General features: G+C 41.6%; 1 protein-coding gene across 1 annotated transcript in view; it reads right to left on the bottom strand.

Moving 5' to 3' along the window:
* Nucleotides 1-27,813, bottom strand: part of MTMR10 (myotubularin related protein 10) — a 45,692-nt gene that overhangs the window by 6,678 nt on the left and 11,201 nt on the right. Inside the window, exons 3-13 of the mRNA XM_060097501.1 lie at nucleotides 27,166-27,302; nucleotides 25,526-25,598; nucleotides 24,574-24,716; nucleotides 17,656-17,746; nucleotides 11,409-11,592; nucleotides 9,361-9,448; nucleotides 9,191-9,279; nucleotides 6,697-6,827; nucleotides 5,511-5,580; nucleotides 4,841-4,911; nucleotides 989-1,158 (exon numbers count right to left, since the gene is read on the bottom strand). Coding sequence (XP_059953484.1) covers nucleotides 989-1,158; nucleotides 4,841-4,911; nucleotides 5,511-5,580; nucleotides 6,697-6,827; nucleotides 9,191-9,279; nucleotides 9,361-9,448; nucleotides 11,409-11,592; nucleotides 17,656-17,746; nucleotides 24,574-24,716; nucleotides 25,526-25,598; nucleotides 27,166-27,302 — 1,247 coding nt within the window. The remainder of the gene's footprint in view (nucleotides 1-988; nucleotides 1,159-4,840; nucleotides 4,912-5,510; nucleotides 5,581-6,696; nucleotides 6,828-9,190; nucleotides 9,280-9,360; nucleotides 9,449-11,408; nucleotides 11,593-17,655; nucleotides 17,747-24,573; nucleotides 24,717-25,525; nucleotides 25,599-27,165; nucleotides 27,303-27,813) is intronic.

Raw genomic sequence — 27,813 nt, 5'->3', positions numbered from 1 at the left:
GATGACAGAGACTGTTTTACACGAGACAGCACAAGTCAAAGTGTGCTCTTGGGAGCCACCCTGACCACAAGACACCTGCAGGGCCTGTCACAGCTCCACTAGGACCCCATGCAGCCACCAACCCCACAGCTCTTACAAAGATGCCCCCTCAACTTGCCATTCTTTTTTTTTTTTTTTTTTTTTTTTTGCGGTATGCGGGCCTCTCACTGTTGTGGTCTCCCCCGTTGCGGAGCACAGGCTCCGGACGCGCAGGCTCCGGACGCGCAGGCTCAGCGGCCATGGCTCACGGGCCCAGCCGCTCCGCGGCATATGGGATCCTCCCAGACCGGGGCACGAACCCGTATCCCCTGCATCGGCAGGCGGACTCTCAACCACTTGCGCCACCAGGGAGGCCCTCAACTTGCCATTCTTAACGTACGTGCCCCATTTTAAGAAACTATGATATTCCAAAGCTGATTTTTCAAAATATCTAACATGCTTGTTGTCTGCTTGCAAAAGTGTTAATGCAACATTTCTTAAAGCAGTTTTCAACTTAGAGAAATTCAACAGGCAACTTTTTTTTTTTTTTTTGTGGTACGCGGGCCTCTCACTGTTGTGGCCTCTCCCGTTGCGGAGCACAGGCTCCGGACGCACAGGCTCAGCGGCCACGGCTCACGGGCCCAGCCGCTCCGCGGCATGTGGGATCCTCCTGGACCGGGCATGAACCCGTGTCCCCTGCATCGGCAGGCGGACTCTCAACCACTGCACCACCAGGGAAGCCCAACGGGCAACTTTTTAAGAGTTTTATCTATATAGTTATGAGAATCTTCATAAGTACCTCAACTTGGACTCTAATCCATGAGTCAGTCTTGGCCCAAGAAGCTAAGATGTACTGAAGGCAATATTTAAAAAGTCTCATCTCTTTATGGATGGAGCATCTCTTCATATAACAAAAGGTTTTATCCTGTGTACACGGAAGGACTGATAATAGGCATGAAGGTTTTGTTACCTCTTTCTCCGATCTCTTTAAGTGGTTGCATCTGTCCAGGAATGGATATCCTGCCATGACCCACTCTTTCTGTATCAGACTCTGAAATCCAGTGATTGTCCTAAAATAGGGATCCAGCATCACTTGAACAAGAGAAGCTACAATACAGCTCAAGTCTCTTCCCTCCTCCTCTGTCAATAAGATGGAAAGAAAATGATTAGTACATAGAAAAATGCTAAGAGAGAAAGGAAGGAAAGGCAAAGTATATACTTCAGTGTTCTGTGCCTGGGCGGCCTTCAAAATCACCCATGTTAGGAAATTTTATTCAGGCCCAGCCACTCTAAAACATTATAAACTTTTAGATCAACTAAAGTAATGTTTAATGAGGAGGTGGCTTTTTATATATGAATGTTTTCTAGATAATTAGAAGCATATCTCTCATACTTTTTACATTTACATGATTTGTGGTAGAAATCTTTCCAGAGTCTATTCTATTTCTGTGCCAAGGATATTAAATATCATGCAATCTTTCTACTGACAGCTTCATATGGTGACTCAGAGGTGAATGAGAGAAATGGAATTGTCCACCATCATCCAAAATGGTGGCAAATATTTCCCTCGCATCTTTTGTAGCTAGTGTCCTTTTTAATGAGGCCAGTAATTCTCTGATATCAAAGCCAGTCAGAGAAATGAGAAGAAAACTATCAAATAATATCCCTTATGATTAGATGTAAAAGTCATCAAATTATCTCAGGAATGTAAGAATTTATCCTAAGAATGCAACGTTGGTTTAACATCTGACAAAGTAACACACTGTAATAAAAAAATAAAGGACAAAAATAACACAATCATCACATTAGATGAATAAAAAGCATCTGTGTGATGAAAATCCAACATTCATTCTGGATAAAAAATCTTACCAAACTAGGAATAGAAGGGAATATCAACCCCATAAGAGGAATCTACAAAAACCTACAACTAACATCATTCTTATTAGTGAAAGCCTGGATGCTTTCCTCCTAAGATGGGCAACAAGACAAGGACGTTTGCTCTTGTCACTTCTAGTGCACATTGTCCTGGAAGCTTACACAGGGAAGTTAGGCAGGAAGAAGAAATCAAAGGCATCCAGACTTGAGAGGAAAAAGCAGTAACTGTGTCTGCAGACAACACGTGTGTGTATGTAAAAAAAACCCTAAGGAATCCACAAATGACTACTAGAACTAATGAATGAGTTTAGTTAAGGTTGCAGGAATTCTATACACAATCACAAGGAGTACACAAAAAACTTGAAAATGAAATTAAGAAAACAACTGTATTCACAATAGCATCAAAAAGAAAATACTTACAGGGAGATTTAACAAAATAAGTGCCAGAGTTGTACACTAAAAACTTATAAAACATTGCTGACATGACATGAAAGAAAACCTAAATAAATGGAGAGATATTCATTTCATGGATTGGCAGATTGAATATTGTTAAGATGGCATTCTTCCCAATCTACAGGTTCAACATATTCCTATCAAAATCCCAACAGGATTTCTTGCTGATCCTAGAAGTTATACAGAAATGCAAAGGACCTAGAATTAGCAAAACAATTTGAAAACAAAGTTGGAGGACTTATATGTCCTAATTTGAAAACATACTCTAAAGCTACAGCACTCAAGATAATGTGGTACTGGCATACGGACAGACATAAAGATTAATGGAATAAAACTGAGAGTCCAAAAATAAAGAGCCAATCAGCAGACCTTTGCCAAGGCATGTCAACAGAGAAAGAACAGTCTTTTCAATAAATGGTGCTGGGACAATTCAATAAACACACATGCAAAAAAAATGAATATAGACCTTTACCTCACATCATACACAAAAATTCATTCAAAGTGAATCATAGGCCTAAATGTAAGAGCTACAACTATAACATGTTTACAGAATAAAACATGGGAGAAAGTCTTCATAACCTTGAATTAGGCAAACAGTTCTTACATATAGCACCAAAGAAGTGATTCATAAAAGAAAAAATGGATAAGTTGGACTTCATCAAAATTTCAAAATTTGTGCTTCAAAAGTCATCAAGAAAGTGAAAAGACAAACCACAGACTAGGAGAAAATATTTGAAAATCTTATAAAGATACAAAGAACCTGTATCTAGAATTGTAAAGAATTCTTTGAACTCAATGATAAAACCACCTAACTGAAGAATAGACAAACGATTTGGTATTTCACCAAAGTCAATACACGAACGGCCAATCAGCACATGATATGCATTAGGGAAATGCACATAAAAATTGCAATGAACTCCCACTTCACACTTACTAGAATGACTGCACTCCTAACAGCAGACGATGAGGTGCAGAAACAAACCCTCACACAGTGCTGAGGGGAAGGGGAATAGGGTACAGTCACTTTAGAACACACTCTGGCAGTTTCTTACAAAGCTGAACATAAATGTACCATAAAACTCAACAATTCTACTTCTAGGTATCTACCCAAAATAAAGAAAAACATATGTCCCCACAAAGACTTTTATGTGACTGTTAAAAGCAGCATAATTCATAACAGCCAGAAAGTGGAAGCAATCCAAATGTCCACCAACAAGTAAATGGATAAATAAAATGTGGTACTTACAACAATGGTACACTATTCAGAAATAAAAAGGAGCAAACTGCTGAGACATGCTACATGAACGAACTTCAAAAACATGTATGTGAAATGAAAGAAGCCAGAGGCAAAAGACCACATACTACATGATTCCATTTTTATGAAACATCCAGAAAAAGCAAATCTAGAGAGACAGAAAGCAGATTAGTGGTTGCCTGGGGTTGGGACACAAGGAATCTTTTCGGGGTGATGGAAAATTTCTAAAACTGGACTCCGTTTACTAAAAATTATTGAATTGCACATTCAGAACAGGTACATTTTATAGTATGTACACTATACCTCAAACTGTTTAGAAAACACATTCTGAAATAAAGTGTTAGTAAAATGCAGGCTCAGTATCTCTTCTGAGGCATTCTACATGGCAACAAATGCATGAAGAAGTGTGCTAAGTAGCGTCCTGGAACAGGATGAGAACACCACTGTCTGCGAGAGGTGCGGGTTCTCAATGGCTGGCTCTCCATGCGTCTGTGAATTACATACGCGCTGCCGGCGTGAGCTAAGGATTACTGGAAACAGTGACTTACTCTTCTTCTTTTCCCCCTAAGGCTTGTCACTTTACTTTGTTAAAGTCAGTTGAATTTGACAGTTGGTAAAAATACTTCTGTAAGCTTCAGCACAGCATATTCATGAACTATGCATGAATATATTATAAAATCAGGTAGCTTGTGGTTTATTAAACTTTATCCGTAAGCTTAAAAATGCTATTAGCTGTAAAGGTATTTAATATACAATTATTCTTTGCTTAACTGATTTTTTTTTTATTGCCATCTATTCCTACCAAACACTAGACAAAATTCACGTTGCTGGCTACTCAGTTCAGTCCATTTCTTGATACCAAATTGTTTCTTTAAAGTCACAATCTAGCATGAGCCAGAGGCATTTCAACTAAAATTTGTATGAATCAGAAAGATAGCAAGATTAGAGAGAAAGGATGCTCTGCCGAGATTAATACTCTGTCTGAATCCAGTGAGGGCTGTGACCCACCCTCGCCATAATACAGGAAGGCAGATTTAACACAGGGCAGAAAGTCTGACTCCTTTATGTTCTTCTGTCTGAGGTCTTTGTGCCACCGTTTAACAATGTGCGGGATCTGTAGTGTATCTATCTGGTGGCATGCAGTAAGTAGGAGATGGCTAAGATGCACGTCATTACTTGGGTGTGGATCTCCAGTCAAGATGGCTGGCCGGGGGACCAGTGTTGTCAGTAATGAATTACCTTGTAAGACTACAGACAGACGCTTGCTTTCCAGCATATACACAAGTTCTGCTGAATGTTTAAGGAATGCCCTGGAAAGAGAAACGGAAAAATACTGTTAAAAACCAAATTTCCACTACGAATATATTTTTTAAAGTACATGAAGTCAAGCAAATCTGATCTTTCACGATACATGTTTATATTCTCTATAACCTTTTGGAATTTCTTCAGTATTTATACGATTCATCAACAGATTACAGTTTGATTTTTATATCAGGGAAATTCATTAACCTTTGTTGATTTACATGACATTCTTGACATCACCGAACTATAGAGACGGGGAAGAGATCAGTGCTTCCCAGGGGATGGGGATGGAGATGCTGGGGCTGGGGGTGGGAGCCTTGGTGACGGAGCAGCTCTGCATCCTGCCTGTGCTGGTGGTCACGGGAATCTACACACGGTAAAACTGCACAGAAACACACATGAGAGCACATAGAGACTGGGGAGACTGGGTAAGAACTGTAGTTTGTACTACTGTCGGTTTCCCGGTTTGATAACCATAGTCTAGTTATGTGAGCCATTGCCACTGGGGGGCTGGTGAGGAGTGCATGGCTCTGTAATATTTTTGCACCTCCTGTGACTCGATAATTATTTCAAAATAATAAGAGAAAAGGAAAGCAGTTGTACAAACCTTACATAGTCTAACCACCGTGTATTTTCCAGTGAAGACAGCCATTTCTCTTCAGTTTCTTCAAATGGTTCTGTAATTAATATAATTATACATATATAATTAAACACACACACATATATATAGGCATATAACACTTTTAGGCTTCTTAAGCTTACTTTTCATGATCAAATTGAGAGCTAGGTGATACATCAGTTTTTAACATTTAAAAGCTGGCTTTAAGAAAGTGTTACACATTTGCATTTAGTCATAAAAACATTTAAGAAGGCACGTCACAATTCTATAAGAAACAAAACAAAGCGTTCCCCAGGCTTCCATCTCCTTCCCTGTGGCTCTCCCAAGGAAATCTTGGAGAGTCTGCCCTCCTCCGCCCCCTAAGCAAGCGCTACAGACCCTGGCCCCCTCCTCAGCTTCCTCACCGCAGGCCTGCCCCTCCCTCCCTCCCTGCTGCCAGTGCCCGGTTCTCATGGCCTTGGAGGCTGACCCCTGCAGGAAACGGGGCAGCTTCCTGGTGGGGCCTGTCCTGGCCTGTCTTGAGGTGCCCCTCGCCTCACGCTTCAGCCACATGCTGCTCACGGAACGGCTGAAAGACACAGTCACTGTGTTTCTTAAGCACACCCCCTCCCAGCTCTCCTTCCAAGCCGGCGCCAGTCCTGCCGCCCGGTGACAAGGGGCTCTCTCTGTGCACACTTCACACCAAAGGTGCTTTCAAGTGAGTCATCCCTCCAGGGTACATCGAAAGCACCCCATAAGCATCTGCTCTAACAGACATGGGAACTCTGAGGCTGCACAGATTATAACTTGGCTCTGTTTGAAATTCATGTCAAGTCACATATCTCAAAATATAACTGAATACATTAAGGTCTTCGTAAGTTTGTCTGTGAGGTAGTAAGCTGTTCTACTGAGCAGACACTTTTACAGAAGTAGCCTACCAGACCTTTCATGATCGGAAAGTGATTTAATTGGTACACTTTTCCTACAAAACTAAAAGCAGCTTAAACTTCATTTTCTAAGAGCTTCTGACATTCTCATACAATAATTTGTACAAATATTTCAACGAGCCTCTACTTAAATATATACCTATTTCTAAATTTTTAAGTAATGTCACTTTTCCTGACATGCCTCATACAATGCCTCATATAATCACCCATTCATTATGTACATATATATAAAATAGAAGTGAAGTTACCATTAACACACAGTTGCTTAAGTTTTACAAAAGCCGCCTGTATTTCTTGGATATTGGGCAAGGTCTTATCCAAATCTGATTTGTAGACATCACTTCTCTGTGGATGACTTTTAGTTATGGCATTACAAATCCTAATAAAGACAAAATCCTTGAGTCACTACTCATTCATGTATTCAACACATATTTTTTGAGTGCTTGCTGTGAGCCCAGGCACTGCTCTGAGGGCTGGAGACAGAGAGAGGGACATGCAGTCTGTGCTCTTGGTGGGGGGGAGGGGGATAGAGGAGAGGTGACAGGCCGTGGTGAACGCTGAGGGTGATGGAACAGAGTGGATGCAGGCTAGCTCAGGTCACGTGGTGAGAGAACGCTCCTCCGTGACGATGATACCGGAGCTGAAGCCCAAATGGCCAGGAGCTGTGCAAAGACGGGGGACAGTGTTCCAGGCAGAGGAGCTGCTAGTGCAAAGGTCCTGTGGTAGAACAGAAGCCTGGCTGTTGGAGAAACCTAGAGAGGGCCAGTGGGGCAATGATGACGTGTCTGAGGGAAAAAGGGTGGAGGTAAGGTTGGACAACAAAGAGAATCTGTCCTAGTTATGAAGAACAGAATAGCTGAAAAAACAAAGGGAATTAAAGTAATTCTTCGCTTGATAAGTTAAATAATTAAAACTGCCACTGGTTCTAAGGTTTTCTAGTTAACAGTGTTGCAGCCTTGCCTTGCATAGCAACACTCCTGACGGAGCACTTAACAGCGACATGTCCACAAGGCAGGACAAGGTAGGACAGAATGGACATTAATCACTAACGTGGTTAAAGTGAAATCTAAATCCACAAGAGAATACGGACCTGTGGGACTGCAGTCACCCTCTCCAGAAAACTGAAGGGTCATTTGAGGGTCACTTGATAGTTATTTGCTTCGGCAAATGTGGCTGTCAGTTATGGCACTGTGGAAAAAACGGACGACCTGGCTGTCCCAATAACAGACTGTGATACACAGTTTCTGAGGCTCTCTGAGCCAGTTTTCTCAGATCTTTTCCTTTGTTCCTCATTTACTGGACAAGTATTGAATAAATATTCAATTGCAGGTATTTCCTGGGTGCTGAACATAGCTGAACAATGGTGTGCAAAACACAGTTCTGCCACCTCACGGTCTCGTAAGGACAGGCAGTAATCAAACTGTAACACACACGCACAATGAGAAACCAAAATAAGTGTTAAGAAGAAAATTATAGTGATATAGCGAATGTGTAACTTGAGGCCAGATCTAATTTGGGAGGCAGGGGAAGGCTTATCTTAAGGAAGTGATGTCTGAATGCAGGTGCAGAAAACAAGCGAGTACCAAGTGATGGGTGTGTGTGTGTGTGCGTGTGGCAGGGTGTGTGTGTGTGGTTGTGCGTGTGCGGACTGCTCATGGACCAGCGTGAAGAAGGTGGCCCAGGAGGAGGGGGCAGCACAGCCCAAAGTCAGGAGATACTAAAGACCAGCAAAACCCCCGGGCGGCCGGAGCCCAGGAGGGACAGGGCGTGGCCCTGGATGAGACACGGGAGGCAGGACGAGGCCCCTCCAGCACACTGGCAGAGGTGGAGCTGGCGTGGAAGGAGAGGGGCAAGGTTTCTGAAAAGTGAAGGACACAATCTGACAACGGACTGGACGTGAAGGGACGTGAAAGATAGGCATCGGGATGACTCCTTGGTTCCTGAGAGCAGGCTGGGGGTGGGGTGGGGGCAGGGGGCGCGTGGTGCCCATATACTTGAGTTTGGTTTTGAACATGAATTTAAAGGGCCTTTGAGACCTCCATGTGGAAAGTGTCAATTTAGGTTGGAGATATAAATCTGACAGTCACTAAAGCCACTGACACAGATGAACGTCTTTCAGAATGGAATATGGAATGGGAAGGGGAGGTGTCCTGAGACAAGCTCTAAGTCGTGCCTGGAGACAGGAGGATGGGCTGGCAGGGGCATGGAGTGCAGCGGGGACAAGGAGCTTCAGGAGGTGGAGGGGGGCAGAAGCCGGGGCCCGGGGAGAGCCTGGCCAATAGCAGTGCCCACTGCGTGAGGACGCCTGAGAAAGGCCTCCTGCTTCACCAACACAGAGGTCACTGGGGACTTCGGCAGATGACAGCAAACTTGCTCACAGTAGCCAATTACACCACTTTTAGTTATCGTGACTTGGCAGACCTAGGACACATTGAACTACAAGAAAAATCTGATGTGTCCTCAAGTGTCTCAACTGGAAATCACTGCACTTTGAAAGTTCGTTAGAAGCAACATTACAGAAAAGTGTCAGCAATGTAAGATCTTCAAGTGTCTTATAAGCCAAAGTATTAAATTACACTTAATATAACTTAAATGTTAATTTTAATATATTCAATTTTCTCCACAGTAATTCTTGTATGGAACACACGGTGCTTCCCAGCTATCTTCAGCTAGTCAGGAGGTTACTGTACTTCTCTATGACAATGAAAGATGCCCAAGTACCAAGGACTGTCTCCTGCTCACCTCTGGTCGATCTTCCTCTGCTGCAGCACGTCTTTTATGAGGGCCGTGCGCACAAGAGCACTGCCGTTCGAGTGGCTCCAGCACCAGAACTAGGAGAGAAGCAGAGCCTTTACTCAACTGGGTGGAAAAATGGACAATAGTATTAATGAAATCCAACAGATATCACTTACTGGCATCCTTCTTCCAACAAAAGAATGGGAGAAGATCTTTAGATCTTGGTCTGCTAAAGAACTTGGCACTACAAAGTACTCTGGAAGGCTGGAGAGGAAAACACGAATTGTAATGTAAGAGCCTGTGCTTCAGGCAGGATAAGCGTGCTCTGCAGACCCCACATTTAATTAACGTGCACCCTACTCAGTGGCCGTGCAGTGGGCACCGTGGGTGCCACTAATGAGCCTAGACATCTCAGTCTAAAATGCGTGTGATGTGCTCAATTATCACGGTCATTATACTTATAGTGGGGAAACAATCCAAAGGAAGCATCTGAAATATTTTCCAGAATGACTATTAATCAAACATATGCAATTTCTGAAAAACATGTCCACCATCATTCTCTCGACAGGCTACGGGTAGGAGATACCAGGCACACCAGACCAAACCAAACCAAGCCCACAAATCTCCCGAGAAGCTTCCACCCCCTTCTCATCTTCCCCCTTCTCTGCTTCCCATCTCCCAAAGGCAGGTGGACTCTGGGACGTGGGTTAGAGAGCAGTTACTACCAGGCAAGCTCACTGCACCTGAAGACATCTCTTTTCCTTCCTCTGCTCACATGGCCAGGTAGGGCACAGAGGCAGGCCCTGTCACAGGCTTCTCAACACATAATGCACGCTGGCCACAAAGTTCAAATTCAAGGGGACGCAAAGGAAGCCTCAAGCCGCGTGCTCCCAAGCCCCTTCCTCAGCACTGCACTCCTAGAAGGTCCTCGTACTTTGTTCCCAACACTGCTTATCTGAAAAAACTAAGGAGGACTTGAATGACATTAAAACAAAACATCCCCCAAATCCGAATACTAAATAATATTAAACAAGTAAAAAATTAAAAAACAATTTTCTGGTCACTTTTGGAGGATTCTAGGAAACAGCTCCTTCTGAAAACTGGTTAAGTAAAGGGGAAAAAGTAAACATTGATACTGCCTTCCTCATACAAACTGTATTTCAGGTACTAAAGAGTTGCTGAGAGAAGAGTTCGGTAGAACTGGAATATGACCAGTAGCAATCCTCAATAAATAATGGATCTGGGCAATGATCCTCACTACTAATGAATAACCATTTTTGGCAGCTAAACCCATTCTATAAAAGGGGAACTTAGCACTGGGTGAGCAGGCTGACTGCTGTGGGGCCCACAGGTCAGTCGGCGTCACAGTGATGCCTGGAGCCCCCGTGATGCCACAGGGGGTGCCCAGTCCACCTGAGGAAGCGTTCTTGCCCCAAACCTGGAACTGAATCTAATTACAGCTGACCCCTGAACAACACTGGGGTTAGGTGTGCAGACCCTCTGCGCAGCCGAAAATCTGCATATAGCTTATAGTTGGCCCTCCCTATGTGTGCTTCTTCCACACCCATGGTTCCGCACCTGCAGATTCAACCAATGGGGATCCTGCAGTACAGCAGTATTTACCGTTAAAAAAAAAAATCTGCATGGAAGTGGACCCACGCTGTTCAAATCCGTGTTGTTCAAAGGTCAGCTGTAATTATTTAAGCCGCTAGAGCTAGCTAATATTTCAGATACAGTAGACAGAGGAACACATTAAAGGACACCACAGTGATAAACCCAGCAATATCTAGAAAGGGAAAAAGTCCACAGAACATTTGACCTAGTTTTGTTAACAACAAAAAAAAAGGCAAGTAAAAAAAAGGGATGGAAGGAGACTGTCATAGATTAAAAAGCCTGAGACAAGACAGATCATGCAAGTTCAATGTGACCCTGATCTGAACAAACCAGCCATAAAAGACACTTACAAGATACGAATGCAAATAAACACTGACTGGATGACTGACAATACTACTGGAATTATTATCAATTTCTTTCAATGGATATTGACATTGCGATTATGTTTAAAAAAAAAAGTCCTTATCTTTAAAACAAAATATTCATTAAAGCATTATTAAAAATAAATATTCCATTAGCCATAAGTTGAAAGTTATCAATGACAGCAGAGTTTGATGATTACTCCTAAGAAGTCACTCCCAGCCATGAACACTGTCAAAGCTGGACTTACCAGGTAGATATCATGTAGCCCTCGTTAATGGAACAAACTCTCCACCCGGAGGCACCTGTCCTCTTGACTTCTCTGTCCCAGTCTGAGTACGTTTCAAACAGCGGAGTTTTCTGGCTGCTGCCACCCCCAGCTCCAATGCCACCGCCGCCTCCACCTCCTGAGGGTATTCCATTAGCTCTGCTGGCTGTAAAAAAAAAGCAATAGTATTAATTCTGCTTCAAATTCCCTCTCCTCTCTCCGTGCCTCCTGTCACAAACACACTGCAGTGTGGCACCTCTTCCCTGTTTGTCTCCAGTCTCTCCAAGGCCCCCGTACCCGTTCCGGCCGTCCTGGGGAAGGGGCTGCCCCCCCGCAGAACAGCCCACTGTGCCCCGTCCTTGTCCAGCTCGTCCCCACCCTGCAGCACCTTCGATACCCTGTCCTTCCGCTGGCTCTGCCTTCAACGCCTTCACTCACAAACGGGCAAACTTGGCTTTGAAAGGGCTTTCACGTGACCACACTGGACCACTCTCGCTACTACGCTACACAGTCCCCCTCCCTTTTACTGGCCACCTTCTGAAAGGGTGACCGATGCCTGCTGCTCACGTTTCCTCCTTAACTTCCAACTGTCTTCTATCCCTACCGGTTTACGGACACCATTCACAAGCCTCCCTCAACTCCCTACCCCCAGCTATGCCGTAAATCCAAGTCACTATTAGTTTTCTCCCCACATTTTGCCTGGAAAAATGAATGCATCCAACAATCAACTCGGTTCTCGAGCTGTCCGAATCTTTCATCTTTCCAGTGTTTACTTTTTAACCCTTCTCTATGTATGACTCGCTATGACATTCTTGGTCTCCTATCTCTACATGATTTTTCTTTGATAAGTTGACATAGATTCCTTAGCCTCCACCAGAGTGCCAGTCCACTGGAGACTCAGCAGAGGGCCTAGACTTGACCTTCCTTAGCAAGGAGCCTTCTCCACTTGAGAGGCAAGGCCACCTGCTGGGAGCATGCGCACAGCCTCAGGAGGGCCTCAGAGTGACCACAGAGAAAGAAGGTGTCCCCACAGGCAGCCTGATCTGGGTGACAGAGGTCATCCCTCTCCTGGCCCAGGGTCTCCCTGTGGAGGCTGCAACCACGGCCAGTCTCTCAGCTGACAGCCCGACCGATGTTCTGCTGCACTCAGACCAGCCTGCAGTTGCCACAGGACACACTTCCTGAAATCAAGCTTTCAGGACGCTACCCTTGCCCCCAACTGTGCAATCATACTCATTTCCAACTGAATCCAGCAAACCTAAACAGCTTCTCTTAAAGAGCCCTCACAGACCTGCCCTGACCGTTACTGCCCGTTATTGCCGAACTCCCATCCCCCTGCAGCCGTGAAAACCCTTCTTTGTCCCCTCAACATGCCACGCCCGTTCCCGTGGACTATTTACTAAACCTGGTGCAAAAGAGGTATTTTCTGAGACCCTACCACGTGCTAAGGCCTGAAAACTGACAAGCGAGCTAAGATTTCACCCCTACTTTGAGGCGCTGGTGACAGCGCGTCGGGTGGACGAGAGCGATGCGGGCGGAGGGGGAAGCCCACTGCGGCTGGGGCTGCAGGCTGGGATGGGAAGGTCTCCGACCCGAGCAGCTCTGAGCAGAGTCCTGAGGAACCAGCCAATCCAAACGCTCGCAGGTGGCTGGTGAGGAGGAGACGGGCGGCTGGGCAGAGCGGGACGTAAGACATGCGGAAGGACGGCACAGCGCCGAGTAATGAACTACAGCGAGCGCAGTAAGGGTGCCAGAGGTGGCGGAAGGGAGGCTGGGAAACGCGACGGGGCCTAGCCTCTCAACCCGTGCTGCACCAGACAGGAACCACCAGCCACACGTGCTGCTTCAATTTCAACTGAAATTTAAATTAAACAAAGATTTTAAAATCAGTTCCTCACTTGCACCAGGCACATTCAAGTGCTCCACGGCCACATGTGGCCAGTGGCTTCTCCACTGGACGATGCAGGTGACAGAACATTCCCATTACTGGATGGCGCTACTCTAGATTATAAAGGGTCTCAGGTGCCGGGCTAGCACTTTTGCATTTTATCCTTTAAGGGGCATCAGAATTATAATTATGATGATTCTGATTTTAACAGAGCTTGTTAAAAATTCAAATGCTACTTCTAAGCCCGTATCCTGGTGGGCCACTCTGTCTCAGTGCCTGCTCTGGAGTAACAGCCACCAGAAGACGTGCTGGGGAACTTGGGACTTGTGATCTCTCCAGAACACGGAACCTGCGTGGAACTTCCAGGCAATTCCCATTTCACACGCTATGTAGCAGAGCACCAAACACCACAGCCAGCTAGCCAATACGAGAGAACCTGAGGAAGTCGTCACATGACCAAATTAAAGGGGAAAAAACCCTCGCAAGCGCAGAAAAACATTTGATAGAGTCCAACACGTGCTCATGATATAAAATACAGAAAAGTTTAGCAAATTGGGAATAAAAGGGAATTTCCTTCACTTGATAAAGGGTACTTATCAGAAACACGCAGCACACATCCTCATTAGAACCAGGAACAGAAACACTACCTGCTCCCATCATTACTATTCAACACTGCACAGAGGTCCCCGCCATGCAATGACCACCACCACCAAAACACAATGGAACTTTGTAAAGAGCTATGTAAATACTTGGCAGCTCAGCCCTAGCTGGGAGTCCAGACCTGCATACTTTTCAGTGTTCTGAGGTTACAGACTTAGGAAGCTAGGCTGAGAACATGCTCACTGTTTATAAGATTGGTCCTCTGGCAAAACATATAAAGTCTCAAGATCTAACTAAGAATAGGTGAATTTTTCTGAACACAAAGTGAGAGCAACTACAAGATCTTGTACTGTTTGCTATTTCACAGGTTTTACTTGTTCAGAACCTGTCCATTTCTCAGCAACCAGGACCAGATTTCTGATATACTCAACATCTTCAGCGAGAGATTATGGAATGTGCAGCAGGTACCCAATCTACCATTAGAAAGTCTGGAAATTTTAATGCTTTTCAGAAAGTCCCAGAGGCCCGATGCCTGTGGCCTGCTCTACTAGTGGATTACCCCTCCTCAGCCAACTGAAAATGAAACAAGGTCAGCCCTCCTGACCGTCACTATCTTCTGTGACACAGTTCACAAGTCTAATCCTAGACCGAGTTGAAATGATCTTAGAGTTTCCACTTAACTGCCCCCTCCATATTTAGAATGGCCTCAAGCAACAGTAAAGACAATAAAAGTTGTCAACAAATGAAAAGAAAGCCTATCGCTTTGATGACACTGCAGAAATGAGAAGTCACAAAGAAAGGGCGAAGAAGGGACAAACAGAACTGCGATCATTAAGAGAGCGGAGTCAACAAGTGGTTCAGACAGGAGATTCGGACTTTATGGGCCTGGGGTGGGGCCGGCATGGCTGTCTTTCTAAAGGCTCCCCCAGGGATTCCGGTGCACAAGGCTGGGGTACTCCTATTCCCGAGGCACGAGGACCAATCACAACCAATTACAGCTACACTGAGAATATTAAAAAAACTGACAAGCAACAAACTTTAAAAATTTCTACACTATTTCAAATGGATTTTGTCCTCTGTAAGTGGTTTCCAAGTAAGCATCTAAAGGAAAACCTAGTACTAAGACCCATGTTTTAAAAAAAAGATAAAATTACAAAGTAAAATAACGTCACCGAAAATGTCCATCTTCTGCTGTGAGCCTACACTGCACCTTGAGATTATGTCACCGCGTCTGCAAGCAGGTGTCTGTCATGCAGTGGAGCTGCCAACACTGAGGCTACAGGTAACCTGAGGTTTTCAATTCTTTAGTCCAGAAGTATAATCTGACATCTTGTCAATTTTATAACAAAGATGGATCTGTATTTTTGGGACGTTATTTGTCCAATAATAAGCTAACTGGTGAAAACAGCGTCCTCGTGGTTTCTTTCAAGTTAAAAGAGCAAAAATAGAACCATTGTTCCTGTCTGTGCCAGTGCCGCTTGTGGTGTCAGCGTGTGGAGTGTCCCGAAGCCTGCGGGTGCTGGGCATCTCCCATACTTCAGGACCCTCACAAAGTACCTGGATGACTGGCTTTTCACTCAAGTGATGCCGAACATGAAAGAAAACCTCAGAAGGCCTAAGGCCAGCTAAAAGATTCTTAGACAATTGCAGGGGACATCCTCTAGCTTCACATCTTATTTGTGGAAACAGCTTTGTCACCTACCTGCCTGCAAAAAGGACTTCTTTAATCCAGCCAATGAATCAAGGTGTCATCCAGAAGTTCAAGAGTGGATTATTGGGCCTCTTTCACTCACAAATTAATGAATTCTGACTGCAGTGTGTGGAAATTTCAGGCTTCTTTTGCTCTTAAAGGTGCAGTTTATGCTTCTGCAACAGCATGGAAGGATATGAAAGGATGTTACCCTATGAGGAATCTTAACAAAACTTTGGCCAAGTGTTAATGTTTATGAAGTGACTGTCAAGGAGGAGGAGTCTGAAGGATGCAATATAAAAAGTGTTCCTGAATATTTTAAGTGTTACTTATCAATCGTTATTTTCTCCACAAGCTACTTATGAGAAGATACAGAGAAGTGACTGACGGGAATAAGGAAACCAGCAGTAGGAAAGCTATGGACTGAATAAACTGTTATCAACCCAGAGATGCCCACGAGGAACGGATGAAGACAACCGTGAGAAGTAACTGAAGCAGGCATCACATCACCAAACGCATAATGAAGTTCGCTGTACTTGCTGAACACTGTGCAGAACTCATGGGTCTGTACCCTGGACTGAATCGTTTCTACTAGGAAAAAGGTATCATCCAGAATTGGTCTTGATCATCAACAAATGCAAGTGGGAATCAAAGGCTCTCCTATGACTCTTGTGCCCCTTGAAGCTTTCATCTCAGTTACTCTCTCACAACTCTGGGTGAGAGTCCTGTTGAGGATAACCCTGATGATCACGGTCTGCAGCCTGAAGATGCGCCAAAGGAACGTTTGCCTAGCTACTAGTGCGGATCTACAATACTTTATTTTTGGACAATAAGTGAATTTTCTTTATGTTAAGAAATAAACTTTAAAAATTAGTTGTATTGTTCAAGCCTAGGTTACAATTAGTTGCACTGTGATAAGAAAAATTAAAGTATTTCGTTATCCCATTTCTGTTAGTACCATAAGATAAAAGCTATGACCTTTGCATATCATCTCTATGGTGTTTACAAGTGTACTTATACCATATGCATCTGCAGACACTGTGTATTGTTCTTACATTTTAATGAATTTACAATACAGTGATACTGGAATATACTTTTATTATACAGATTATTTAAATTACTATATATGTTCTGAGGTAACAAAATGTAAAGGACCAGTAAAATTAGTAATTTATAGGCTGCCCGTCCAGATCATGCTGGCTGGGGTGAATGGCCCTTTCACTATAAACGTGTAGCTGAGTCATCTCTCTCCCTTAAGGACTGGGAGAGCACATGATCCAGCAGGCAAATGGACATGTGGTCACTAACCTACGAGGGGCTAATGTCAGACATGACCTCATTGTTTTTTCTCTAGCCTTTTATGAGGTTAAAAAAAAAGAAAATTGGTTGATCAAAATTACAATTATTTGTATATAAAAAGAATGCACAGAATTACACGATCACTTGGAATATTCCTTGGTGATGTCATCACTGACATATATGTGTACAGAACTATTCACTTTTATAAAAACCGTTTAAAATACACTTGTCCTTTGGATGAATGCTCATCTTCCTTTCATGAATCTTATTCAGAAATATAAAATCAATATTTTGACAATCTTAATGAAGTCCACTAAAAAGTTTAGCCGTTTCAGCTTCTGCATGAAATCACACCTTGCCAAAAAAGATCATGAGTTTCAAATATCTTTTAATTTACTGCCAGTTTTCTTAAAAGATAAGATTACTTTAACTCAAGTTACCAACTAACAGGCGGGAGGGAGAGGTATCTTCGTTCATCATAAAATACAAGCCAGTGACTATAGGCAAAATACTTGACATGATTCTCATAAGCCTATGTTTACAGTTGCCTATAGGTTCTTCCCAGTTACTTTTTAAATGTTATCTGACAAATGTTATCTCTTTTAGTATATAGTGCTTACTTCTCTAACAGTTATGAAGCTAATAATTCTACAATCATTAAAGCTCATGTACTTGGAGGCTTCTCATAAAACATAAGAATAAAATTTAGACAATGTAAAGTTAGTCACAATAGTTAATATTTTCATATTTACCTGAATTGTGGTATTTTTTCCCAACATATTCAAATGCAAAGAGTAGCTGGAGGTCTGTTGGCTGGGAATAATGAGCTATTGCAAGGCATACCTAGGAAAAATTCTACATTTAGAATTGATTTCAACACACTTAGTTAAATGAAATGTACAATAAGGCCTTGAGTGTGGGAGCGTCATCTGGGGCAGGGATTATAGACTTATTTCCATGTTTTCCTGTTGACCTACAGTGTGAAAGAGCTCCTTAATGCCAGGGATTTCATTCATTGTTGTGCCCCGTGACACTGTTTAATCTTTAGTGACTACATGCTAAGTATTCAGTAAGTGTTTGCTGAGTTGAATTTTAACAGGAATGTACTTTTATTCAGATAAACAAAACTTGAAAACTAATGAAGCATTCTCCAAAAAGGCAGTGACATATCCACTCCTAAAAAAAAGAAAAAGAGAAGTTTCATTTTTTATGGACTATAATGATTTAATACCATCAATTTGGAAGGCTTACTGTTAGGTATGAACTTTGAACGTTCTTACCTCATGCATTAAAAATCTAAACTTAATAGAAAAGCTACAATTTTTTCTTACAAAAAATAAAAATTAGTAAGAAATCCAGAGGTAAATGGGCGGCTCAAAGAGGTACATCAAAAAAACTGTGTTTGGGCCTCCCTGGTGGCGCAGTGATTGAGAGTCCACCTGCCGATGCTGGGGATACGGGTTCGTGCCCCGGTCTGGGAAGATCCCACATGCCTCGGAGCGGCGGGGCCCATAAGCCATGGCCGCTGAGCCTGCGCGTCCGGAGCCTGTGCTCCGCAACGGGAGAGGCCACAGCAGTGAAAGGCCCGCGTACTGCAAAAACAACAACAACAACAACAACAACAACAAAAAACTGTGTTTAAATAAAATGGTTTGAGACTATGCCTATGGTGGAAAAAGTGTGGGCTTTGGAATCCAACAGATCAGGGCTTGAATCCCAGCTCTACCAAGCACCTGACATGTAACCTGTGTGAAGTCAACTCATCTCACGGAGCCTCGATCTGCGCACCTGTACAATGAAGATAATACGTAGGCTGCGGTGAGGATGAATAACCTTAGCATACACCTGGCCTTGGGAGGAGGGCCGCGTGTGGAAACATGGCTGCGATCACCCTCTACTGCTGTTGGAAAGAATGAAAGATAGTGCTCTGTGCCCATAAAGCCCTGGACTAGACCATGGGAGAAAACACTCTTAAGTGAGCAAAGAAGACAGAAGAAACTGAAGACATATGCAAGGAGAGAATAATAGATGTTCTTACTTCAAAAGGTTAAGCATCATTTAGAAGAAAAAGCATTAAGCCAGAATGATATACTTTTAACAGTGAGCAAGCAAGAAGTTTAGTTAATTGTTAGTCCATGTCAAATTAGCGGTGTCTGGGGTGAGTTGATGCAAATTCTATTGACTGGTAAGTCTGTGTCAGCTGCTTGTTTAAAATATATTTTAAGAGTCTTCTATAGAATAAATGTTTCCTGTCTTACTAAATTAAAACATACATCTAAGTGAACAGAGTTATCATTAGTTTTAGTTTTGACTAAAAACAACAACAACAACAACAAAGAAAGCTCCTTGAAACTTATGTAATACCCTGTTTTTCTTAATGCCTGTGGGAGAGCTTTCTATGAGAGTCCCACCGAGGAAATTTAGGAGACAGTGACCTACATTCCCATCCCCTACCTGCTCAACAGTCTTTAAAGCACTTCTTCCAGCAGCAAACTACTGAAATCTACACCTTGAAAAAGTCCTCATCACTTCCTGTTCCTCTGGGCACCATATTTATTTTAGCACTTTCCTCAAGATGCTTTTTCATTTTTGTCCCATTTTTCTACACCATCAGAGTCACAACCTCAAGCCATACTCGCCTTACAGCATCTCTGTGGGTTTCCCTACATTCTTAAAAAAAAAACAAAAAAAAACAAAAAAAAACAAACAAAAAAAACCAACAACACTTAAGGGTTCTCTTCCAAAGATCAAATTTTGACCAACAACTTTGTTCTCTGGATAATCTGCTGTGGTTCCCAGATACCTGCATACTAAATTAAACCTTCTTATTCTAGATTCTTCACCAAGCCAGCTCTCCTCTACCAGCCATCCCGTGCCCTCCCCGCCACCCCTCTGCCATCCCTGGTCTAGAAGCACATATCGTGTCGGACTCAGTCCTAGCCATCCCCTCGGCCACACTCTGCTCGAGAAACCCTTCCCCGCTGCTTAGCCAACCACGCTGTCTCTGTCCTCACCAGCCTTCCCAGACCAAGCCAACTGCACAGTGTTGACTGTGGAAACCCTCCCGTTCTCTCTGAGTAACAATCGTTCCAACTGAAAGCATCTCTTCAGGTAACTGTGCTTATGGAGCAGTACTTTCCAGGTCTTCACCCAATAGTCATGAGAGTGGATAAAAAGGACGACATAGGGTTCTTTGTTTTACTTCCACCACAAAGTTCAATTCCTCAAGGGCAGGCACCACGTCTCCTTCCTTCAACAGGTATTTACAGAGCCGCCACCATGTCCTAAGCCCTAGGGATGCGGGAGTGAACAAACAGACACGAACCCTGTTCTCATTAAGCTTACATTCTAGTGGGGAAGACAGACACTAAACCAGAGAAAAAGGAAAGACTACAGTAAACTAGACAATGATAAGTGCCAAAGGGGAAAATAAATCCAGCAGGGAAGAGGATGTACAGTGTCACAGTGAGGGAAGAAGAGAGCAGGTTAATAATTTAGAGAAGGAGACCAGGAGAGGTCTCTCTGCACAGATCTGAGGAAGCCCTGAAGACCCCTGCATTTCTGCCATCTCATCAGTAGCTTTCTGGAGGGGCTTTGTGCTTAATAGCTGCTGCACTAAAAATACTAGTTCACTAAATAAGTTACTAATATAGTCAGGAAAATGCTCCAATTCAATAATACTAGATATCACTTTCTCTGAGACATTCAGATAGCAGTCATGGGCCTTGTTTACACAAAAGAAATCCACCCATCACTGATGATGGAATATGTTTTTTATGGCCACAAAGCCTATCTGCTAGGCAAAACCCAACGTAGCCCATTTCTAAAAAGCCCTTAAAATAGCACAACCTCACATTTATAAAGGTTAGGAAACAAATGAGTTTATTTAATGGCATCCACATTTAAAGAAGACTATAAATACTGTAATAATGTGAAACCAACTCAGTTTAATCACTTGCACAATGGTTGATTTTGGGGGGGAAGGGGACACAGCCTGAACTATAGCTGTTGTTTAGCAGTGTAGCCACAAGTGCGTAGGACTTAGCTCAGGTAACCTCAGTACGGGGTACCTCTAGGAACCCTGACAAAGGTACACAAAACTTGTGTCATCCGGGTTACATTCCTGTTGTCACTGCAGGACACTCTGAGAAGATCAAGAAAGCCAGGAGTCCTCTTCCTTGAGCTTTTTCCCAGAAGTCCTCTTGAGCTTTTTCGTACACACTATTTAAAAAGTCTACACCCACATTCCTAGATTCCATCACTAAGAGTTTGACTTAAAAAAGTAGGTCTCGGGCCTCCCTGGTGGCGCAAGTGGTTGAGAGTCCGCCTGCCGATGCAGGGGATACGGGTTCGTGCCCCGGTCTGGGAGGATCCCATATGCCGCGGAGCGGCTGGGCCCGTGGGCCATGGCCGCTGAGCCTGCGCATCCGGAGTCTGCGCATCCGGAGCCTGTGCTCCGCAACGGGGGAGGCCACAACAGTGAGAGGCCCGCATACCGCAAAAAAAAAAAAAAAAAAAAAAAAAAAAAAAAAGTAGGTCTCATTTTCATGTAAAATTATCTAATTTTGCAATGTACTCCCTAAGTGTTAAAAAATTTCAGAAAAACTCTCTCTACATCTTTAAAAACTGCCTCTGAAATAGTTCATTTGGCCTGGCTATCAGAGAAAAAGAAGAAAATCTTTATTAAAGACATTAAATTATGGTAAATATTTAATTGGAGGAAAAAAAGTAAACTTTTGAGGTGACTTTTGGACCAAGGCTCATATTCTTGTCTGGACAGAAGCCAGAAGTACCCACGGTTGGTGGTTTCTCCTCCCAGACCAGCTGGGGGCACAGCACTGGAGAAGATTAACACACAGCCCGTGCTGGCACGTGGGCAAACAAAACTGGTTTCCTGTATTTCTGTGGTCTGAAAGCCACCGAGGAGTAGTCTCAGATTAAAGGCAAAAATGGCAATTCAGGAAAGGCCAACTTGTTCTTTAAATAGATGAGTTGAATTTTTATTTCTAGAAAGTATGCCTGAACAAGTGGTTCAGAGCCAACTAATTTGAGAATAAAGTGGAGACAAATGGCATATATTTCACTTACCATCTTTTATATATATATATTCTTTTATGTAAGTGATAAATCATTAAAAACAATCTTTTGCCCCTCAGCAAAGGTTCTTCAAAAGGAAATGGTGGCTCCAAGTTGCTTTGTGGCCAGATGTCCAATTCTAGATATCCAAATTCCTTTTTTCTTTACATAGACCTTTCCCCAAAATCCTTATTTACAATCCAAGAATAATGAGGATGAATGTCATCTAATTTTGTCATAATACTACTCAGGAAATACCAGCTAGATTACCAGAAGGCTTTAGAGCAATATTTAACAAAATGTGAACCAATTTAGCATTCTGAGATTTCATAATTCAAATAGGAATATAACTGTTTTCAGTATTTCCAAAAATAATCAATGGTTTACCCACCAGAGAACTCTGAACACACATCTGGTCATTTTAAAACAATTCACAAAAATCAAAGCATTTCCAGAGAAAATTTAGCATTCAAAGTTTCCAGGAGGTAGAATCAAGCTGTAATTCCCCAATTGTTACCTAATTTTAGATGAAAACTTTCACTTGAAATAACATGGTGTGCTAGAATTTTTGTTTTTAACTCATGAAGCCATTAAGCTTTGGCAGCCATACATGACTTAACCCTTTGTGTTTGAAAACATGTAAATCAGGGAAAAATTTCTCCATTTATATTCTTAATGCCAATGTTTCTTTTCTGTATTTCCCCCCTTATGATTGTACAAAGACAAAAAGAGTATTTCTTTTGGGTCTGAGGTAACTGCTTTTTATATTTTACAACAGTGGGGAAAGATTTTTTGCCAGAAACCTGGCCTTGGGAAAGGGCATAAAAAATTGGACCAGCCTAGCCTGTTTTGAGTAGACGGTTCAATGAGGCCCCCTAGAGCACTTACCAGCAGCAACAACAGGGAAGGGATATTCTCAATTTCCACAGCACTTTTTATCTGTTTCATTCATTTGGAAGCTAATCATTTATGTGGAAACATCTTTTATGCTGCTACTTTGTACTGTTGTTTTCATTTGTTCATGCTTTATCTCCTCAACTAAACTTAGGGCACTGCCTCACACATCAAACATGACCAACAAGTACTCTAGATGGTGCAAGAATGAGCCAGATAACTATGCCTTGCAATGACTGAAATACTGTCATCTGAAAAATAGAGGAGAAAATGGGAGAGATATCAACTTTCTAAAAGAGTATTGGGCCACTGTATCAATTTCTTATTTTAAAAATACCATGTCCTAACACCATCTCCTAAGTTCCATGGTGTCCCTATTCTTGAAATGATACTCATCCTGAAGGTAACGTTTTCACAAGCAGGTTCCTGATGCTCTGATTAAATTACAACTATATCTGAGTTCAAGAAAGTAACTTGGCTAAACTATTTTATATGCAGTCTACTACCTAATTAATTCTAAAGTCTTTCTACATAAGAATAGGCATCTCAAATTAGTAAAATGCCAAAATCACAAACTGCAGAATTGAATGGCTAAAAGTAGCCTTAAAAGTTATCTAGCTGAATTTCCCATCCTGCAGCATGAAGAAAGTAGTTATACACACTCCACCTGAAAATGTTTAGCCATAGATCCCACCACCATTCTGCTACATAACCTAGCTGCAATGGTCAGACATTTTCAGACATTCATTTCGTGTTTGCCCTCCTATAAAGAAACTGTTGACTCTGGTTCTAAAAATAAATCTATCACTTCCTCACCAAACCATAAGAAGACAGCTGCCTTAAGATCTTTCTGACAGCCACATTTTGGTATCAACAGAAAATTTACTGCAGTAAGTCTACTGACCATGGAAAACAAATGCACCCCTTTTTGGTGGCACAAAAGCTCCCTCATCGTTCCTCTATTCCCGATACATGAGAGCAGGCTTCTCCTGGAGATTCTGCTACTATTCTCTGCATTTGCTGAACCACAGACTGGCCCGGGGGGCTTTAGGACCACCAGCTTCACTCCTCTGCTAAACCCAAAATCTGGAATCAAAGAAGGAGGAATTTCTGCCCTTGAATCTTACTCCACGAGTTTGCAATAAACACTCCCCGGAAGGCAGGGGAAAAACAACCCAATTAAAAAGTCCCTAGCTTTTAGCCGCCTGTGTGGAATATCAAATTAATTCATTAAAATTTCTCTAAAGCACTAATATTTATTAGACCCCTCCTATAACTGCACATTTACCTAACCCTTATGTAACCTAAGTCTAGCTTTTAGTTTGCTGATAAAGCTCTGAGGTACTGAATTAAAAGTCTTACAAACCTCAATTACAATACATCACCATCTTTTCAATCTTTTTAACCAAGAAAAAAAATGGCTGGTAATGGTCTTAATGTAAAAGATATGCATGACAGCTTTTCATATTTTAGGAGCTGATTAAAAAACTACATATAATACTTTAAAGCAGCCATAAACTAGTCCAAGGAAACAGTTCTATTAACATTCCTGGCTTTGACTTTACATAAGGAGATATCAAATAACTTCCCCTAAAAAAAACAAAAACAAAAAACTGAGCAACTGAGAAATGAGAACTTCCATACAGAACTGCAACTGGTAAATATAGTGCAAAACCCATGATAAAACTTAACAGGATTACCTTTTTGGCACTTTCAGGACCTGATTCATCAAAGCGAAATCTCACAATTCTGAAATCTTTACAGTAAATAATTAACTCTGTTGGATTAAATTTCAGCTTCTGGTTTGGGCCCAGGACTTTCTGCTTCCTTTTGTGGTCATTTACTAAAAAATAAAAAAATAAAAAAATTTCTTTCTTGATATTCACTCTTTAGTACACTGTAACAAATTCTTACTGAAAACAATTGGAAGGTCACCCACCACTTAGTACTGCTTCTCTAGAATCTTTCATATTTGTGTATAATTTCTGGAACTTTGGGGGATCAGTTTTAACTTTGCTTTTGACGATATTAAAGATATTTCTTTGCACAAAACCACCACATCTATATTTAATGATTAAAATTTTAATTAAAAAGAGGACAAATACTACAAAATACAAAAAGCCATATATTTTGGGACTTCCCTGGTGGCGCAGTGGTTAAGAATCCGCCTTCCAATGCAGAGAACACAGGTTCGATCCCTGGTCTGGGAAGATTCCACATGTCATGGAGCAACTAAGCCCACGTGCCACAACTACTGAAGCCCGTGCACCTAGAGCCTGTGCTCTGCAACAAGAGAAGCCACTGCAATGAGAAGCCTGCACACTGCAACAAAGAGTAGCTAGCCCCCGCTCGCCACAACTAGAGAAAGCCTGCATGCAGCAACAAAGACCCAATGCAGCCATAAATAAATAAATAAATAAATAAATAAATAAATAAATATTTTTAAAAAGCCATATATTTTATATCTCCATTTAAAAATAATTTATTGATTTCTTTTCCATTAATTTTCCTGGGACTCAAAAAAAAGGGGGGGGGAAGCAAAAAACCTACAGAAATAAAACTCCGGCCCAAGTGTTTGAGAGGTGTAACTCTTCAAGCAACAATTCCCGAGTAGAACCAGCTTTTAGGGGCTGAGTGAAGAATAATACATACCTGTGACTATTTGCTCAATACATGTTAAAGGGACATCATGTTCACCAAGAAGAAGGTTTCTATAATGGAATTTCTGAAATAAAAAAATACATTCATGTTAATTATTTTCCCAACGACTTCACGATGGTAATATGAGCCTTACTTTTAGGTGTGATGAGAAATTGCGACGACCATCTCTCTAAGAAGAACAAAAGCTTTTGCTTGTGCAGCTATGACAATTCTAAGGCTGTAGTTATCACAGAACACACTTCAGTAGGAAAGTAAGGGGAGGAAGAGAGAAACACATACTGTGTTCACATTCTCTCCACCATTCTCCCCACACTTTAAACAATAAAATTAGGTCAAGTTATATACTACAATGTCATTATAACATACAGGATATGTAATATTATACTGTCAATCACTTCACAGGCAAACACTTGCATATCTAGTTCTGGTTAAACTGCCACTAAAATAATAAAAAAAAAAGGGGGGCTCCAAAGTCATCAGATTTTAATGGGTAAAATCATGGCTTGATTTTCACAATAGAGATTTTAGAGCAGAAAATAACTTTTTACAGCAGAAAGTCTACTCAAAATAAAAATCTTTAGTCAAACTACAGCTTTTTTAAACCCATTTTTTATACACACTTTCAGACTAAGGACATTGTTGATGCTATTAACCTTCTGTTGGTAGGACACTGGCTTATTTTTCCTATTAGTGGTATCGGATTTAAGCTATTCCAGGTACATGGGTCTCATTTATAGTGAAATCTGGGGCCAAAGATTGAAATAAAGCCAAAAATAAAAGGAAAAACCCAAGTTTACAGCCAAATAAGCTAGTATCTCTACATACTGGGTATCTGTAAATGCCTTAAATTTAGTCTAAATATACCTACAGATTGCAATAGATTGGAATACACTTATTCATAGTTACGTGCTTCAGTCAAAAGTTTAGAGTTAACATACAAATATTACTATTACAAATAAAGGTCTAGGGAGTAAAAGTGTATATATAACACTTTACAAATCAAAACAGAAAATAGGAGTTGAGGAAAAGTCCAGGATTTTTAAGTTAGGCAAATGAATGACTGACTTTTTGAAAACTCAAATTATATGGAACTGTTGTTTTCCAGTAAGAAAATAAAATAGCAAGAGGGTTATTAAAGAAAAACTTTATCAATATTTTTCTTCATTCTAACTACTAGAAATTTGAAATGAGAATTTGACTTTTTTGGAAAAATACTAGTTAAAGATACTATAAAATATGTAAAATGTGCAGCATCTATGAAATTATTTGCTATATAATTTTTTCTCTTTATGAGTAGTAAAAAAGGATATCTTTGTTTTTATAGATAGGTTAAAAGATTTAGAAGGAAATAATAACTCCTTTTTTGAAAAGGATATATAAGCAAAGATCACAGAGGATAAACACAGCAATGTGACTTAAAACCATCTCACTAATTATACTCCTCAAGTCTCAACAGTCTCCTTAAACTTTATTTTGAATTTTAATATAATACATTCCCAACCTTATATTAATCACTTATTAATAATTTTATTATAATTTTCCCATATCTGTGCTTTATATAATATTGATCATACGTACTGCTTAGAGTCAAAAGCCCTGATATGATTAAACAGCATACAAATCAAACACACCTGTAATGGCACTGGATTATCCGTAATAAAGGAAATTTTGAAGTTACTGCATATCAGTTTTCCCCACAAATCGTATTGACTTGTGTCCGATGCGATGCATTTTCTCACAAAATTGACTTCATTTACGACAATTTCTCCTTGACAAAAAGAAACATATCATTGTGTGAGCTACAACCACACCATAAAATGTCAACAGTCGCTGTGTGACCTAGAAGGAAGATTTCATGATGATGATAAGAAGAAACACTGAACCAGGACCTCACGTCGGTAACAGTCACAATGGGGCATCGTGCTCCATTTGTAAGATACAGAAACTGAGGCACAAAGAGCTTAAGGGTCTGAGATGGTTCAACCAGAAGGGCTGAGCTGGAGTCTGCATTCTTTACTATGCCATGCTGCCTCTCATTATTTATTTACCGAAAGGCACCCTGGAGAAGAAATAAGCTGCACTGTCTCCTTCAGAGTATTACTTGACGGGATATTTGTATTTTATTAACATGTGACTTGATCTCCCAAACCGATATCTCCGATTCCTTCCTAAGACAGTTCAGTATGAGAAACAGTGCAGTATTAACCTCAAAATTAATAATGCAATCTATTTATTTTAAAATACATTCCATAAAGACAAATTGAATTTCCCTCTGCACT

The sequence above is a fragment of the Mesoplodon densirostris genome, chromosome 4 (genome assembly GCF_025265405.1).
Source record: "Mesoplodon densirostris isolate mMesDen1 chromosome 4, mMesDen1 primary haplotype, whole genome shotgun sequence".
NCBI classification, from domain to species: domain Eukaryota; kingdom Metazoa; phylum Chordata; class Mammalia; order Artiodactyla; family Ziphiidae; genus Mesoplodon; species Mesoplodon densirostris.
This window is presented reverse-complemented; position numbering and strand designations above follow the sequence as displayed.